The 16,776-nt window shown below is 37.9% G+C and overlaps 1 protein-coding gene across 1 annotated transcript in view; it reads right to left on the bottom strand.

Annotated features, from left to right (window-relative positions):
• Positions 1 to 8,124: 8,124 nt before the first annotated feature.
• LOC139126632 (uncharacterized) overlaps positions 8,125 to 16,776 on the bottom strand; it is a 34,840-nt gene continuing 26,188 nt past the window's right edge. The window contains exon 6 of the mRNA XM_070692692.1: positions 8,125 to 13,332. Within this exon, the coding sequence (XP_070548793.1) occupies positions 13,037 to 13,332 (296 nt within the window). The 3' untranslated portion in view covers positions 8,125 to 13,036. The remainder of the gene's footprint in view (positions 13,333 to 16,776) is intronic.

Below are 16,776 nucleotides of genomic sequence, written 5' to 3'. Positions count from 1 at the left end.
CCTACGTAATACATTTGCGGTGTTTTTTAAGCTTGACATGGTCAGTATGGATGCATACAATCTTATTTTGATGACAGCTTCGGAAATTTCGTCTCAACAAGGTCATTCATTTAACCACAGAGAAACATATAGACAGAGTGGCAACACTTGCATGCCTTTTGTTCCATGGTCGTCTCGTAGACTATTGGCTTTTCATATTAAAATGAGCTTCAAAGGTGTTAAACTTTTTGGAGGCTTTGTTTGTGGTTGATAATTACACGAGATTATGCGAAAAATACGACGAGATGGCATAGTACTGCCAGTCGCGTAGCAACCATAGTTACTTTGTGAGCTCTCAGACCAGAAAACACTGCTTCACGCCAATCAAAACATAACACGCCAGCAGTTTCATAAACATGTCCTTCCTTGACGCACGTGTAAAAGACGGTATGACTGACCGTAAACCATTGAGTAAAACCAGACAGTATCGATAAAAGACTTTCAAATTTGGTTCAAATACATTCATTATATATTCATAAAAATATGAGAGGAATTTTTAAAACGGTAAAACTCATTTTCATGAAGCTCAAAACACTCCCGTTTTCGCCAGCACGTCAATTCTGCTCAGCACCACACGACAACAACAACACAATTTTGCCGAACATACTTTCGCTTAACAATTGGCGAAAATCCGAAAATTACCGAAGGATTCATGGTCGGCACTCTTCGGAAAAGAGCGGCGAGAGCAACCTGAGGCGAGGCGAACATGGATGGGTTACGTAACCGCTACACGCCTTAAACAATATCCGTTGCCACTCTATCTATCTTTCTCTATGATTTAACGGGCCAAGTTTTACTTAACAAAATGGCAACGTTCTCATTTTCCCAAACTGGAGAACTTGCATGGTAAAAGATGATCATCATGATGTATCTCTCACTGTTCCTTTGAATGTTTCAGGTTGTCAGTAACCCTGGATTTCTTATGATTTATCATACATTCTAAAGCTGTGTACGAACTGACGTAATAAAAGAGAACTGAACGATTCAACGAAAGTTCTGGCATTAAAAAGAAACGAAATAAAGTAAAGTGACGCCTTTGGAGGCGCTGTACATAGCGTCTGTGATGTTTCTGCAGAAGTTGCACAATATGTCATCACAGCTAAAAACAATTAAATGATTAGGCGTTAATGACATGAAGATATTACAGATAAAACTCATTGAATAAAATAAATTATGAGGGGAAATGAATAAAATAAATTATAAGGGGGAAAGTGAAAAGCGAAAATGAACAATAGAACTCCCATAAACTTATGCGCTTTATTTCCACTGATACTCCACAGTGCATCCTGACCATCTCCAAGTCCTGAAAGCTATCATTGTATTTCAATATCGAGTGTTAAAAGTTTCTTTACTTCATCATTCATTCCGCTACTGCACGATAGGTCAAATCCACCTGTTATGGCAACATAATTCTAAGTCAAAATAGAGGGAGCGAAAGAAATTCCAATGAGTCATACGACATCTATTAATCTAAGATAAAAGATAAAGAGGCGGCGAAAAATACGATAAATCATACATGGGTGCGTCACAAATTAGAGCCTGTTTGTTAAATCGCCTGTTATCGATGTTATCGCTTTAATTATTATAGATAATATGTAAGTGGGCATCTAGGGCTTGCAGAATGCCATCGCTGGTCTTGCATTCCACAATTGCGGACAACGGTTAAAAAACAACTCGGGTTTTAATTGTTCGACCACTTTTTAGTATCTAACTTGTGCATTATCAAGGGTCGAGCCATGTTCACAGACACTTATCTAAACTAATTTTTCGCCATTAAAATGTATCTATACAGCCGACACGTAGTCGGCGATCAGTATGACTTCAAAACATCGATATGATTTCAACTTTGTCCCTTGATTTTAAGGTAGATTTAATTTGTAAAAAAACAAAACACTAGCCCCAATAATTCTGTTTAGAGCCTTATCATATATTTTATATCCAACTGAAAGAAAATAAATAGCACCGACAATTATAAATTCAAAAATATGCACGCCTTCATCAGCATTTCATTATAGAGTAGGTATACTTTGGGAGAAAGAGCCCTCCCATTTATTAACTGTTTCCCGAGTCCCTAACCTAACCTGACGAATTAAATCGTAGCAACTAGTGTGTCGTCAAAAGTCTTCATATAACGTACAAAGCGACCATGATAAGGAAGGTATTTCAGACTCTTGTTTTTAACCCTGTATTTTACTGCACTTTTATCACCGGACATGTTCTGGTCAGGGAATTGCTTGATGTCCTAACAGACGTAGAATATTGCAAACTGTGTTTCTGTGATGCCATTGTGACTCTTCTACAAGAGAGAGAGAGAGAGAGAGAGAGAGAGAGAGAGAGAGAGAGAGAGAGAGAGAGAGAGAGAGAGAGAGAGAGAGAGAGAGAGAGAGAGAGAGAGAGAGAGAGAGAGAGATCAAGGCTTTCACTGAAACGTTAATATTGAAAGTACACATATAATTAAAACTTTAAAACCATTTCATTATGACGAGTACAACATAATTTTTTCACAGGCTTATAGAGAAGACTGCCTGCGAAAGGTGGCCGTCTTCCTATTGTATGCTTATACTATATTGGAAGTGACATAGACTACTATAAGAAGTATATTTAGTATAATTCGAAATGACGCTGAGCAGAAAGCAAGCTCAACCATATTGCAATAAATCGCCATTTTATTTATAATATTTCGTATTTCATATTATATCATATCAGTATATTGATGGCCCAAATACAGCGATCTGATTGGTAGAAAAGCAAAAATAACTGTTGACCCATGGTATACTCACGATATACCGTGGCTGGCACACGCGCGAGCTCTCAGCAAGAACAAAAATTCTTTTTTGACGTTTCGTGCAAGAATTTCAAAATACTGTTATGCCATAATAGCAATAAATCACAACCAGCGACGGTATACCACTAAGTTTGACCAGGTCACTTCATATATGCACCAGCTATCGCTCGTGTGTACATGTCCTTAACTAGTCAAAATATCATGGTCTACCGTCGCTGGTTGTGCTTATTGCTTAAGGTAGTGTGCGCCCCGAAAGTGAAAGACTTAAACTTTTGCACAAACTTTCGTTAAGGAATCTTTTAACCATTCTCTTTCGAAATCAAGAATACAAATCGGGGGTCACCGTGCAAATTCTGGTACTAGACAAATAATCAAAGATTTATCCAAATTCAAAATAGTCGCCATCCCTGTGTTAACTCTATGGAAAAAAATAAATTTTCGAATTTCGAAAAACCGCCGGGGTGAACAGTTTTCATACACCAAGAGATTCAAAATAGACCCCCACATGTGGTATATCAGAAAAGAATTGTAAATGTTTGAGAGTCCGAATATCTGTCCCTGAGGCGCATTCTACCTTAAATATTTCATAATCGTGGGTTCTTGTTTGAGCGTGCAGCGCACGAGATGTATCTCAGTGGTTCTGCAGTCCGATACTTGACACAGTCCTCGTAACGTTCCTCCGTTGGCTCGATTAGGATGGGGTTCAATTTATATTCTGACCCTGGATGAAATGTAATGGGAACCCCTGATCAGTGATGTCATAAAAAATAAATATTTACACAATTTCGAATCAGAAACACGCCGAAAAACGAACAGCTAAACCAAGACCGACCGGAGGCAGAAAAATGTAACTTCTGTTAGCAAGAAGAGATAGTGTTACATCGAACATATAGCCGTAGACGTTTATCAAATGGGTTAAGTAGCGATTTGTTTGCTACGACAATATCAAATGACGTTACTCTACCATTTGCCACACTTCTACTAGTCAAATATGTCTCGTGGCTGATTATTAACATTCGATAGATTGACTTTGTATATTGGACTTTGTGGGTAGACCCGTAAATGTGTGCAGTTTTATATGACCACGAAACACATTCATAAATATCTCCTAAAATACAAGAGAAATCATGAAGCAAAATTGTTTTGTTCAATTTTTAGAGAAGTGGTCGATTTGAAAATGTCTGGGTTTTTTATTCGGCTACTTAACTGTGTAGAAAAGGAACGCCTGCGAATACAATTAAAAGTAGTAGAATGCACCTCGGAGACAGACATTCGGACTCTCAAATATTTACATTTCTTCCTGATTCACCGTTTGTGGTAAACGGGGCTCATTTTAAAGCTCTTCGAGTGAGAAAATATCCACCGTTTTATTTTTTTTAAATCGAAACACTTGTTTTTCTTCTGGAGCTAACGCAGAGATTGCTGTCATTTTGAATTTTAAATATCATTGAATTTCAGGTAACTTTTTTCTCCTCTACCAAACTTTGCATAGTCACCTCCGATTTTTATTCTTAATTTGGTAAGAGAATGGCTGAAAGTGTCATTGAGAAAGTCTATTCACTATAGAGGCGCATATTACCTCAAGTATGACCTCATAACATCGCATCCACAGTGCACTGCAAGCGTAACGACATCCAACGTTGTTGTGTACATTTCATATCGACGGTCTCTGCTCACAAAACTCTTTCGAACAATGGATATTTTGTTTGGTACGTTGGCATTACGGTCATTTAACAGTTTTCATTCGGCTCTGGCGAGAGTAATGTGTGTGGCTTCACCTTGTGGCCTATAATTTGGCAGTAATGCTTATAAAGAGGAGATAAGAGTGAAATGAAGAAGAACGAATTTTTCTTCCAAACAGAGTCCGTGAAGATTCTTTTAGAAAATTACATCACAAATATTTTCTGAAACGAAAGAAGGTTCAAATGATAAAATCATGGAAAGTGATTGTTGTTTTTTTTTATGACTACAGCACATTTAATAAGTTATACAATAATGGCAACACAGCGGTAGAGGGCGACATCTCGCAAAACATTTTTCCAGATTTTCTCGTCTTGTCCTGGATGTTTCGTTTTGACCAGAGGGTATTAAGCTCACTTATACGAACATTCACATATAGAGAATGTATATACAATACTAAAAAGAATCGACACATGCACAAAGTGGCTGCCAGACTCTGTTCCGAGTCGGCCGTTTATGCAGAATCTGTCCCGTGAAAGGTGTATTAGTGTGCATTCATGTAAGTATTTCAAGAAACAAAAAGGACGCCCTTATAAGGATATCCAACAACCAAATGTCTTGCATAAAAAAAACAAAAACAAACCAAAAACAAACAAACAAACAAACAAACAAACAAACAAACAAACAAACAGAAAACAATAGCCACCTAGCATCATGGTGTTAATTTCTTACCGGAGAAAATATTTCGGCATCGTCTGTCATGGTGTTTCCATTTTCAGAAGTTTAAAAAAGTAATGTAAGTGTTCCTGATTCGACTGTTTGAAGATGAGAAGCGTGATGATATGGTAATTTATTTCCTGTAGTGAGCTGTAAAGGGTAGTTGCTAATACGTGGAAACCAAGAATGACGAAGTATCAACCCAAATATGTTAGTAGACTAAGACGTTAGTGATAAAAAGTAAGTGACTGCAAACGTTGTCCATACAGCGCCACCTTTGGCGGAGGTTAAGCGGTCATACCTCAGGCTGATTCTCGTTTCCCCAGCCAGTCCCAGAGAACAATGGTCCCTGTAAAGCGCATGATATCAAATTGCGCCTTGTTGTCGGTCAACGCACTTTATCACTCGTTTCACAAAATAGGCTACACACAAATCCAGTGCTTGTTTGATTTCTGTAACTCCTACGCTCATATCTTTGACAAATCCGCTTTCTACGACATCGGTATATCTTGTTGATTTATTTCATTCCGTCACATCTAATTATGGCTCACCATTGTTTACTTGCTTCAAACTATGTTTGTGCCACAACAACAACCATTATGAGAAGTCTCTGACAATTATTTGAACACCTATCCTCTCCCCTCTCTCTCTCTCTCTCTCTCTCTCTCTCTCTCTCTCTCTCTCTCTCTCTCTCTCTCTCTCTCTCTCTCTCACACACACACACACACACACCTACACAAGTATTTTCTTTGAATTCGAATCCACTGTATTCCCCCACTGCGAATATTAACTCGCCGAACGCAAATTTGCTACATGAGGCGAACAGTCTTTGATAATACTTCGATATATTTCTAACATTATCTGTTATGTGGGGGTTGACGTCAATAGTGTTTTTAGATATAAAACAGGGAAAACAGGTAATTGTGATTAAAGGACTACTACTAGCCTCTAGGGAGGTGTGTCACTTTACTAATTATAAACATAATTATACTGCTAGCCTGTGGTGGCAGGTCACTGAGGGGCCAAATGTCCACTATTTAGTTTCCTGTTTACATCTTAAGCTGTTCTTCTTTGTCACACCACGACGACATGTACGTGCTTTACGCCACGCACTGGGCGCTTTGTTCAAAATACCGTAAAATTTGCTGTACAGCATCACTATCGTAGTTTCAGTGAAAGTGTAGTTCTGGTCAAACAGCCCTTTACTTAAAAGGTTGTAAAATTGTCATTCATATGAGATTTTGAAATGAATTCTCGACTATAACTAACGACGTAAGAGCGCAGAGTTATCTAGGGAGGACTACACAGTTAAGGTTCCAAGACAAGAGATTGACCTCTTTATTCTAACAATTCTCTGGTGGTTAATAAGCTCAGAACCCCCGTACATTATACATTTTCTAAAAGCCTAGATATAGGGAAAGATTTTGGTAATCACAGTGTCACCATTGTTTACATAACTATCACGTGACAGGTAATTTGCATAACCTTAAAAAATCAGTTTTCCCTATGTTTTGTCTCAATTTTTCAAAATATCTGACTCAAATTTGCTGCAATGCAAGCTGTCACAATGCTCTTCAAAAGCGTGTCTCAGATTTTTTATATCTTGCTTAGTTTTTATTTGAGCACAATTTTAAAGAAATCAACTAGGATTAAATTCACCGCTCCGGAATTTTTTCTGGCATAAACATTATATTAAGAAGGTTTAACAAAATTCTGAGACACACTTTGGAAATTCTTGGAACAGCTTGCACTCACACAAATTTCAGCCAAATATCTCATAGCATTTAAACAGAACATAGGGAAAACCGATATTTGAAAGGTTATGCAAATTAACTGTCACGTGATAGTTATGTAAACAATGGTCACACTATGGTAACCAATATGTTTTTCCCTATATCTAGGCTTTCCGAAAGTATATAATTTACGGGGATTCTGAGCTTATTACCACTAGGAAATTGTTGGTTTAAAAAGGTCAATTTCTTGTCTTTGAACCTTATATAACCGCTCGACTTATTCCCCTACCTTAAAATAGTGGTTTGTTAACTACATACTCACACATCATTCACAAACTATATCAATTTCGGGGGTGGAAATTTAGATATCATGGGTGTCTGGAAGATTTTCGAAAATAAATGATTCCCTGCAGATGTCAATGACAAAAATATCAGCCAGAGAAGGCTTGACAAAAAAGATGACGCACTTAGGTGAAAGAAAAAAAACCATTGAAATTTACTTTCTAAAATATATACTTGTTTTCAGGGGGCTCTTCGGGCTCAAAGGTTAGGCTGCGTCAGATGTGCCATGAGTGTTTTTGGGCGGGGGGGGGGGGGTCGGGGTATATTTAGAGTACAATGTGTCCTTACAATAGCTTGATCAGAAAGGTATTATCGTGGCTGTAAATGTAGTAAAATTTTGCTTTTATAACGTTTGTTCAGTTCATTTGCTTGTTTCTTCCTACTGAAGCTTGACATCGCAAAGTAATTCGGGATGCAAACATAGATTATATAAGCATATCTCATCTGTGATTACTTACAACTATATTGTGGCCATTTTCATTCTGGATATACAATAAACAAGAATTACATAATTTAAGCAGCTTGCATTGGTACGTTAAATGCGGAAAACTGAGGCAGCTCAGACTCAAAGTTTAAATAGGGCTAAGAAACTTAAATTTCAATATTTAATACGGCTTTGAATTTGTTAGTGTATTGTAAATAGGCCATCAAAAGACAAGGGCAAAGATGGATTTTAAATGTGTTTTGTTCCATATACGTAAATATACGTAAATATACTGAACGTATATCAGCATTTTACCCAGTGTCTGCTCATTTGTTGTAAAAGAAATATGCTACGTATAGATGCTGCACGTAAATGTTTAAATTGTTTTATCATGTAAGCTCTAAGATTAATCAATATCGTTTTTTTTAGTTTTATCAGCACGTGCGCTGTGCACTATTTACTTTTTCTTTTTCTGTGACCAATCTAAGACTGCCGAGTCACAAGTCAATGCCAATAAGACGAAGTTCAGATTGCTTAGAATATGATATCGGATCAATTCAGGTTACAAAAATTGCAATATAGGAAAACAAAAGAAACATTACCTTAAAATCAGTAAATTGGGAATCAAAATTGATTGTCAGCCATAATGTTTTTCGGATCTGTATATGGATAATTCCTGCCTGATAAGATAAACGTTTTTCACAGTATATAAGTACAGATCGATTAGAAGGAATTACATCATATTATAGTGGCTTTCTTGAGAATAGATCCATCAGACAAGACAGATAATTTACTGAAGGAAACTAAAATGATTAATGTGTTTACAGGTATGTTTATAAATAAATTCAGTGCGTGATTTGAGAAGAAAAAAGTGCGATGCACTACAACTTTGACTTTAAACGACAATGAGAAATATACGGTATTGAAATAGCTGCCCAAAATAAAACATATTAAATTCGGTGTTTTCAATGTTGAGTTGTACATTATAATGAATGGTATACAGCTGACCACCATCTTGCAATTATGAAAATGATCCTGTAATACAAACCTGCAATTGTTTAGTGTACATTCCAAATTGTATTTAAGAAAACCTTTGGGCGAAAAATAAAAGCTAATGTTTAATTATTCACTAATAAAAAAGTATACAGTCATTCACTACATTGAAATTATGCAAATTAGGCATGCCACAAAAATATTAAATGGTAACATATATTTTTTGTATTGTCGATGTCTTAGGCAAAGTCGTGGTAAAAAAGCGAAATTACAAAATAAACAGCTTATTTGAATCCTTTCCATGTAGTAGAATATGGTACGTAGGCAGCCATATTTAATATGCTGGTAACTCAAATAGTTATATGCTGACAGGGTGATAGCAATTGATTTTCTATTTTGTTGAGTTTGACAAAAATGTCAACTGAAGAAGACAAAGCCAAATTTATCCCTTCGGTTGCTAGAATACCATTACAGTAATAAGAATGTAGGTTGTCTCAAAATTCTAGGCACGTTGCCGTATTCGTCATTAACTTGATATCCATTGAATATCCAATATCCATTGACATTACACTTGCTCATACAATTAGTCAGCAGTTGGAATGAAATAATATCGTGTTTGCAGAGGGCACTGAACTGACTTTTGAAAACGAAAATTTACCTTCGAATCGTACTTCTAAATTGATTGCATATTAAAGACATCTTCTACGACATAAAAAATCAAACGTAAGTGACAAAACAGAAGTAAAAATGCAATATATGAACAATGGTGAATACAGTTCAATTATTAAAATATAAAGATAACAGTTAGTAATGAACATGATGAGACATTCTCAGTCTACGATAATTTTTCCAACTTCTTTAAACCCATATTATCGTGCTCGTCGTCTCAAAGGTACACTTTCGATAATTTTCTTTGTAAAATAAACACTGATTGCTAAATCTAAAGAGTAAAACAACTAGTAGACTAAAGATTGGTTTCAGGAGATACTGAAATAAATAAAGGAGAAATGATAAAAAAACGGTACAAGTATGTTTTTTTAGAGATATACAAAAATACCTGTCACGTAGATGTTAAATAATGAGAGAAATGAGTAAATTCTAACCAATAATATTTGATAAAAGTGAAACTTGCCAACGATAACAAATATTTATCGGTGTTATTGATATAAGTAGTAATCCGGGACGGTAGTAGGAAAATAATTATGAACACGAATCAGATATCTACTCACAATCTAAATTATTTCTTAACCGCAAATTATGGAACGTTTAAACCTTATAAAATTTCTCTTTTCGCTGTCATGCCAGGAAATCCCACGAGAGTTTGACCGGTTGACCTCGCTGTTAATTTTATGCAGGAAATTACATTAACAATGCTTGGTCGAATGACGCAGTCCCTTGAGGGTGGGATCGCCAGTGGTATAGGGGGAGGAGTACCTTCCCGGTGGTGATAAGTGGTGCAGATTACCGTCGCCTAGGTGACTGGCGTATACGCATGCCAAAAGACACCTATGGTTGATTTCCTGTTGACAAGTCGGATGGCAGAGTTGCAAATACCTGGACTGAACCATTTGGTTTTTGTGGGTGTCGGTGGTACTTTGACAATAAAAGTAAAGATGCACAGATATTGAGTTTATTGTCTTGTTTATGAGCGGCCAGTATTTCCAACAGCATGAATTACGTGCATTTGCCCTAGAAGAAATAAATAATTTCGAATAAAACATCGCGAATGTAACCACATTCCCTAAGCTTGACGTACACTTAAGTGCCCCAAAGAACCATGGAATCACCCAACTTTCGATCGAAGAGATGAGTTTTGCCAAACCGCGTATACAGAAAAAGTGGCAAATGACTTTATTTTTAGAATCATAGACAGTATAGCGAGATGTAAAAAATGTGAAAGAGGCTCTCCACGTAACTATCCTAAATGTTTTTGTGTCGAGTTTGTGTTTGATTCGTTTCGAAAATGTGTTCCTACATTCTTATCCGATTGTGTGTGTTAATAAAAATGTTTGTTTCGCTTTGGATATTTGTAGAGAAGTTTGGATTAGTGTGTACGGTAATGTTTTGTTTGTGTGGGGAAAGCTTATGGCGAGACGCAGCCGGACCTATGTTGTTACAAAAGTTGATAAAGTCGCCCTTTGACGCTCGCGTTTCGAAACCCGAGTGTGGTTTCTCATCAGTCGCAGTGTTGATTCATTCCTTAGTTTGTGTATGTGAAAATTTATTTTAATGCATTTTAGTGGTCTTGGTTTTCGATAAGCGAGGCAAGTATATTAATTTTTGGTCACGTTGTGAGTCCGTTTGGTGGTTCGGTTTGTTTGTTCTATGTTTCTTTACTTCGGTAAATTTTGTTTTGACTGGTGTGTCTTTTAGATTTTTGCGGAGGTTTGTGAATTTTTAGGCAATAAGTACCACTGCGGGTACGGATTTTATGTTTATTTGATCAAGATACTTACAAGTATCCTGGTTGATGTGCTTGTTCTCGTACATTTTGATAAATAGTTCGTTTACTTTGTTTACTGTTTGTTCTGGCTTGTTGTGTATAATACTGAGTGTTGCGTAATTGCCTTTCGCATTCGAGTACGTAATCGTTTGTGTTGACAATGACGAAAACCCGACCCTTGTCGAAGGGTTTTTTTTTTCCGAAATTTGTCTATTGTTTGCAAGCTGGTTATCGCGATTCTTTTAGCGTGCGACATGTTTTGTTTCCTTGTTTGAAAGGGTATCTCTAGAAGTGCGAGTTTAGCAGCTTCAGATAGCTTTCAAGGTTTTGTAATTTGTTGTTCGTGGAGCCCAATTTGACTTTTGGTGTTGTTGCGATTGTTTGTGTCTCTCGACGTAGTGTAGTCATATTTTACGACTTTATTTGTTGAAATCCTGAGGTGGTTTTATTCTGTTTGGTTTTGTTGGTGTCCGAATTAATTTTAAGGCTTTTGCCTCGTACTATTTTACGGAGTTTCATAGTTTGAGCGATGATAGGTTGTTGTTGAATTTCATGTTGCTGTCGGCTTTTCTTTGGAAATAGCTGATTTATTTCCACTGCCTTTTTTTCTGTTACGTTACGGTGATTGTTTATTTTGTATTTATGTTGTGTAACAGTTATTTGTTATTTGTACGATTTTTGTTTGTGTGTTCTATGTAATTTATGGGTTTTTTGGTAGTGCTCTTTTTGGAGTATTTGGTGGCCCTGAAAAGGGCCGCTTGGTATGGGTTTTTGTTAGCGCTTGGCGCGTTTGTTTTGGCGATAAGCCTAGCTTTTTTATGCTTCTTTTCGCCGATTCGATGTGCTTGGTGAGTAGGTGTTTGCCGCCTTCTTGTCACTGTGTGTGCGTACATGGACGGTCTGCATAGCCTTGACTGTGGTCTCGATTTTACAATCAAACTTACATTTTAGGAGTATATTTCAAAACTGATAAATGATTTAGGTTTTTACATGGGTTCACAAAATTTTACGGCTCGGACTATGATTTTACAAGTTTCTATAAAAAGTATAAGGCGCGGGGTATTATATATTGACTGATTACTGTAGCTATATATAGGCTACATTCAGGACGGGCAGTAATTATTAGGCAAAACAGGTGGTTTTCACCGTGGGCAGAACTCCGTGCAATGATACTGAACATTAATAGTAAGCCTGTCACCTTGAAGGTAATGCTGTAGGTGAAACAAGGACTTCAAACGCACGATGGTACAAACAACACCACAAGTGAAACGTACACATAGAAATACACGCGTTCCTACGTTGTGCCCACCCGGGCCACGTGATTAAAATATGACTGATACTGCTTGATAATGTTAATTGGGTCGGTAAACAGTCAATTAATAGTTTAATTGACTACCTGGGTGATTGGCAGGTCGTGTCCAACGACGCATATGCAAAGCAAGCCAAAAGACAAAAGCCCCCAAAGATATTGACAGCTGGCCAGGGGTCACCATGAATACGTAATGACGCTTCACTACGCAGAAACTGCGTAGTCAAGCCCTTCTTAACCGGTCAAATCCTCTTGGCATTTTCCCTCATGGTGAGCGATGAACTAACAAATATTTCAAAGGAAAATAATGGTTCCTGTGTATATCTCTAAAATATCAACATTTATTATATTTTTGTTAACACATTAACAGTTTAGTTAATAAGTTTGTTTTCTCTACATTGAAACCATTGTCACAACAAAATTTCCACAGTTTATTATTATAAAAATTGACATAATAAGTACTCAAAATTCAAAACACGCTAAAGACTATTTCATATTACATAACACATTTACAGAATCTTGTCAGACTATAAATGCTTTTTAACTATAGTGTCGCGCTCTACTTTATTACTCAGACTTTTGTTTCAAATTCAGACTGTTTGACCTTTTTGTCAATGATTTCGGCAATGCTAGAGAATCCGTTTTCGTTGAGAGCTTTTCGCAACACCATGTAAGTGGCGGCACTACCCTTAAACTGTCTCCAACCAAGTAGGGAATGGTATTTCTTCTCATAAAATTTTGTTTGTTCATCTTTTACCTTGTTGATGATTAAATCACCGTCATCAGGCTTGAAGAGGCTTCTGACTACTCTTTTCCATTCGCCGTCGAGCTTGCCAGCGACTTCAGCTATCGTATCTTTATCAACAACTAAGAGTAAAAAGAAATACAATACAATAAAAAAACTGATATGTTGCTCTCTAGTCATCAGATAGCAAAACTCTTCTGCTCCACATAGCATTAAATGAGTTAAATACGTTTAGAATCTAATTAAAATCCAATGCAGGAATTGGTCAGTCTCTAACGCCATCGTATTATAGTGTTTTTCTGCTGTCCTGGGAGCATCGCAAAAAATATAAAGACCATAATACGATAGCGAAAATGACTGACCCATCACCACGTTTACATCGGATATTAATCAAATTGTGTTGTTGCATACCCGGACACATATTATCACTTATTTTTACGTTCCTGATACGGGTTATGCAGACCGATATTCAGGTAAAGGGCCAAAGCGATTTCAGCCAAGTACGGCCTTACGTTTCATCACTATCGAATGGAATGTTAACTATTTAGTTAAAATGATATTCTTTAAAGTTTTGGAGAGAAAGAAACCTACATTTACTAAAATATATAGCCATTTATTTCACTTTTGCGGAAGAGCGATGACATCATGTATTGTGTTGAACTCGATTTAAGTGTACCAACCGCTAGTGAGGTGGAAGTCGTGTTGTAATAAGAATAACAGCGAGATTGTCATAAATTACATTGAACAGGTACTGATTACAAAACTATTATGCCTTTAAAGTTTGTGACATTTTGTGATGAAATAAGCATGTGCTTGAAGTGACAGCTTGGCTTATGTAGCATCGCGCTATCGCACTCTATTGCATTATATCCTTGCAGTCCACTTTCTCATCTTCCAAAAAGGGAAGATCAACCAGTTCCTACCTTTGTTTAGACTTTATGTATTAAATATGATGTCGCCGACTTCACAGTTGCTTTTATGATCAGGAAGAGGAAGCGTGCTTTATGTGGCCCTGGCTTTGCTTAAGAAACAAATGTATTTGGATGGGTATAAGCGTAGAAGAATGCAGGTACTTCAAAAACGCATGTAATTGCCTCTACTATGTTTAGACGGTGTGCCTTGGCATGATACAGGATATTTTTTGAAGCAAATGAAAGTAGCTCGGTCTTTAAGGTATCCATCGAAGAGACGTATTATGTATGTTTATATTCCTGAAATTCCTGCTTCTAAGTAGTATACAAAGTGGGGGTTTTAAACCACTTTGGCCTTTCTAAGCTTTGATTTTAAATATAACATTCCCTTCCTTTCCCCCAGCGCCATCGCAGGGGTTCTGGCATACATTGCAAGAACACCACATTTTAGCTAAAATTTTAAATTGTATTTTAGCTAAAATTTAATATATCTAGCGTCTGTTGCCAGAACTGGCACAGGTCACAAAGACACCTCTGTTTAGCTTAAATTTAAATATTAAGCCCCTCTACTCCAAAAGCCCTTGCGGTGCGTTAGCCCTTCTGGAAGAATCATTTTAGACATTATGTATAATGATGTAAGGCAAACATGAAAATACCAAGAACACATGCCAGTAGCTGAAGCTAAGTTCTGTGGTCACAAGTGCATGGAGAATACAGCAGCATTCACAACTTCAAGGTTAAGAGGGGGCTGTGCACTAAGCTATGCTATGTCTGTTGGAAGGGGTGACAAATAAGTTGTCCTTTTGTGGGAGGTGCACGTGGAGGAAATAAATGTGTTTATAGTGCTGCTGCACCGAGAGCAGAGGGACTTTGCGAGGAAATAGAGACAGGGGTATAAAAAGCACATTTACTCGTTTGACGGACATTTAATCTTCATTAAAAAGTTGGAGGATAAATCGTAAAGTTAAGAAGTTGGTGCATAGATATCAATGACGAGAGGAGAGGGAGTTTGCAGGAGAGGGTATAAAAACGACGTTTATCCACGTGACAGACATTTCACCTCAATTAAGAGTTTGGTGGTGAAGGTTTAAAGTTAAGGATGTGGTGTATACATATATTTATGGAAAATCAAGTGCCTGAGGGTCGGGATCTCAACTTCCACGGCACATTTCATACGGTTAAGAACTACCTGTGGAGCTGGCAGATGGATATTGCCGAAATGCATCATCTTGGAGTTAAGCCCCGAGCCTTCTTGGATCGTGTATGACCCCAGATCAACCAGAGAACTTCGGGACCTGGAGGGCTTCAAGTTACAGTTGGCACTGAGGGTCAACTTAAGGCTATACAAACCAGAAGGTGCCAAAGATCGCTCAGAGCCCGTGTTCAACAATAGACAAGAGGTACTCCTACAGTCCAGTGAGATTGATTAGGTGCTAGACGAGATCTTCCACACTCTCCTGGAGACAATGGAAAAGCAGACACAGAGGTGCTCAGGCTGGGTGGTTGATAGAGTTACCATCTTATGGCTTGACATCGCTCAATACCAGCACCTTAGAGGTAGCACCTACATTCCGCTACCAGCAGCACTCAGAAACAATAAGGCATCGCAATCATTAACATGGAAAATAATGATAACAACTGTGTCTGCTAGATGCTTCGCTTGGCTTTGTTTCCTGCAAAGCATCACATGGACAGAACCTCCACGTGCCCCACAAGGATAACCTGGATGAGGCCTTTGATTCCGTCAGGTAGAGTAACAGGAGGCCTGGCCATAAATGTATTTGGCCAACACGAAGACGTCGTTGTCCTTCACCTCAGCAAGCAGCCTGCTGGAATGCCCCGGATCAATGTGCTGTTGATTGAGTCGATTGGAAATTCTTCTACAACTGGATTAAAGACCTCCCCTGGCTGCTTTACGAACTGACAGAGCACAAGGAGCACAAACACAACTGCATGCGCTGCCTCAACGGCTACAACAGGCAGGACCTGCTGGAGGCCCATGAGCCTGAGTGCCAGGGGATGAGAAGACGGCTGTGAGGGTCGAGATGCCAGAAGAGGGCAAAACAAGCTCGCCTTCAAGAACCACCACAAGCAGCTCCCTGCCTCTTTTGTGATCTATGCTGACTTCGAGGCCCTGATCACTAAGGTGGAGGGCCCTGAGCTCAACCCTGTTTGGAATATGACAAGGTCTAAGAAAGCAGATTGGAGACGAAGTCATCTAATACTATAGATGACTAATTTATACTATACCTATAATAGACAGTGGATACATACTGCCAGCATAACACTTGGGTTAGAGGCATAGTTTCAAATGATGTGAAGAGTCTCTGTTGAGGGTAGAAATTTCTCTGGTTTGGAAAGGCGAGGTTTCCCGTGGATATATTAAAAGCACTTTTGGCGAAAAATGTGTCTGTAATTCAAGACAAAGGTACATGATGGATTAGGTATATTGTCCTAACGGATCCTACCTCTGGTTGGTAAAGTAAAGTGATAGGAAGCGATGCTTCAAAGCCAAAATCTCTTAAGGAATGCTATCTGAATATCAATAGTCAGACACAGGCGGTGGCCGAAGTTATCCCATAACGCACTGCGGCAAAATGACAGCACTGCAAGAGTAAACACGCTGGAACACATAAGTTTTTCGGAGTTTTTCAA

This window comes from Ptychodera flava, unplaced genomic scaffold (assembly GCF_041260155.1).
Source record: "Ptychodera flava strain L36383 unplaced genomic scaffold, AS_Pfla_20210202 Scaffold_110__1_contigs__length_247015_pilon, whole genome shotgun sequence".
Taxonomy (NCBI): Eukaryota; Metazoa; Hemichordata; class Enteropneusta; family Ptychoderidae; genus Ptychodera; species Ptychodera flava.
The sequence above is the reverse complement of the archived record's forward strand: the minus strand, read 5'-3'. Positions and strand labels throughout refer to the sequence as shown.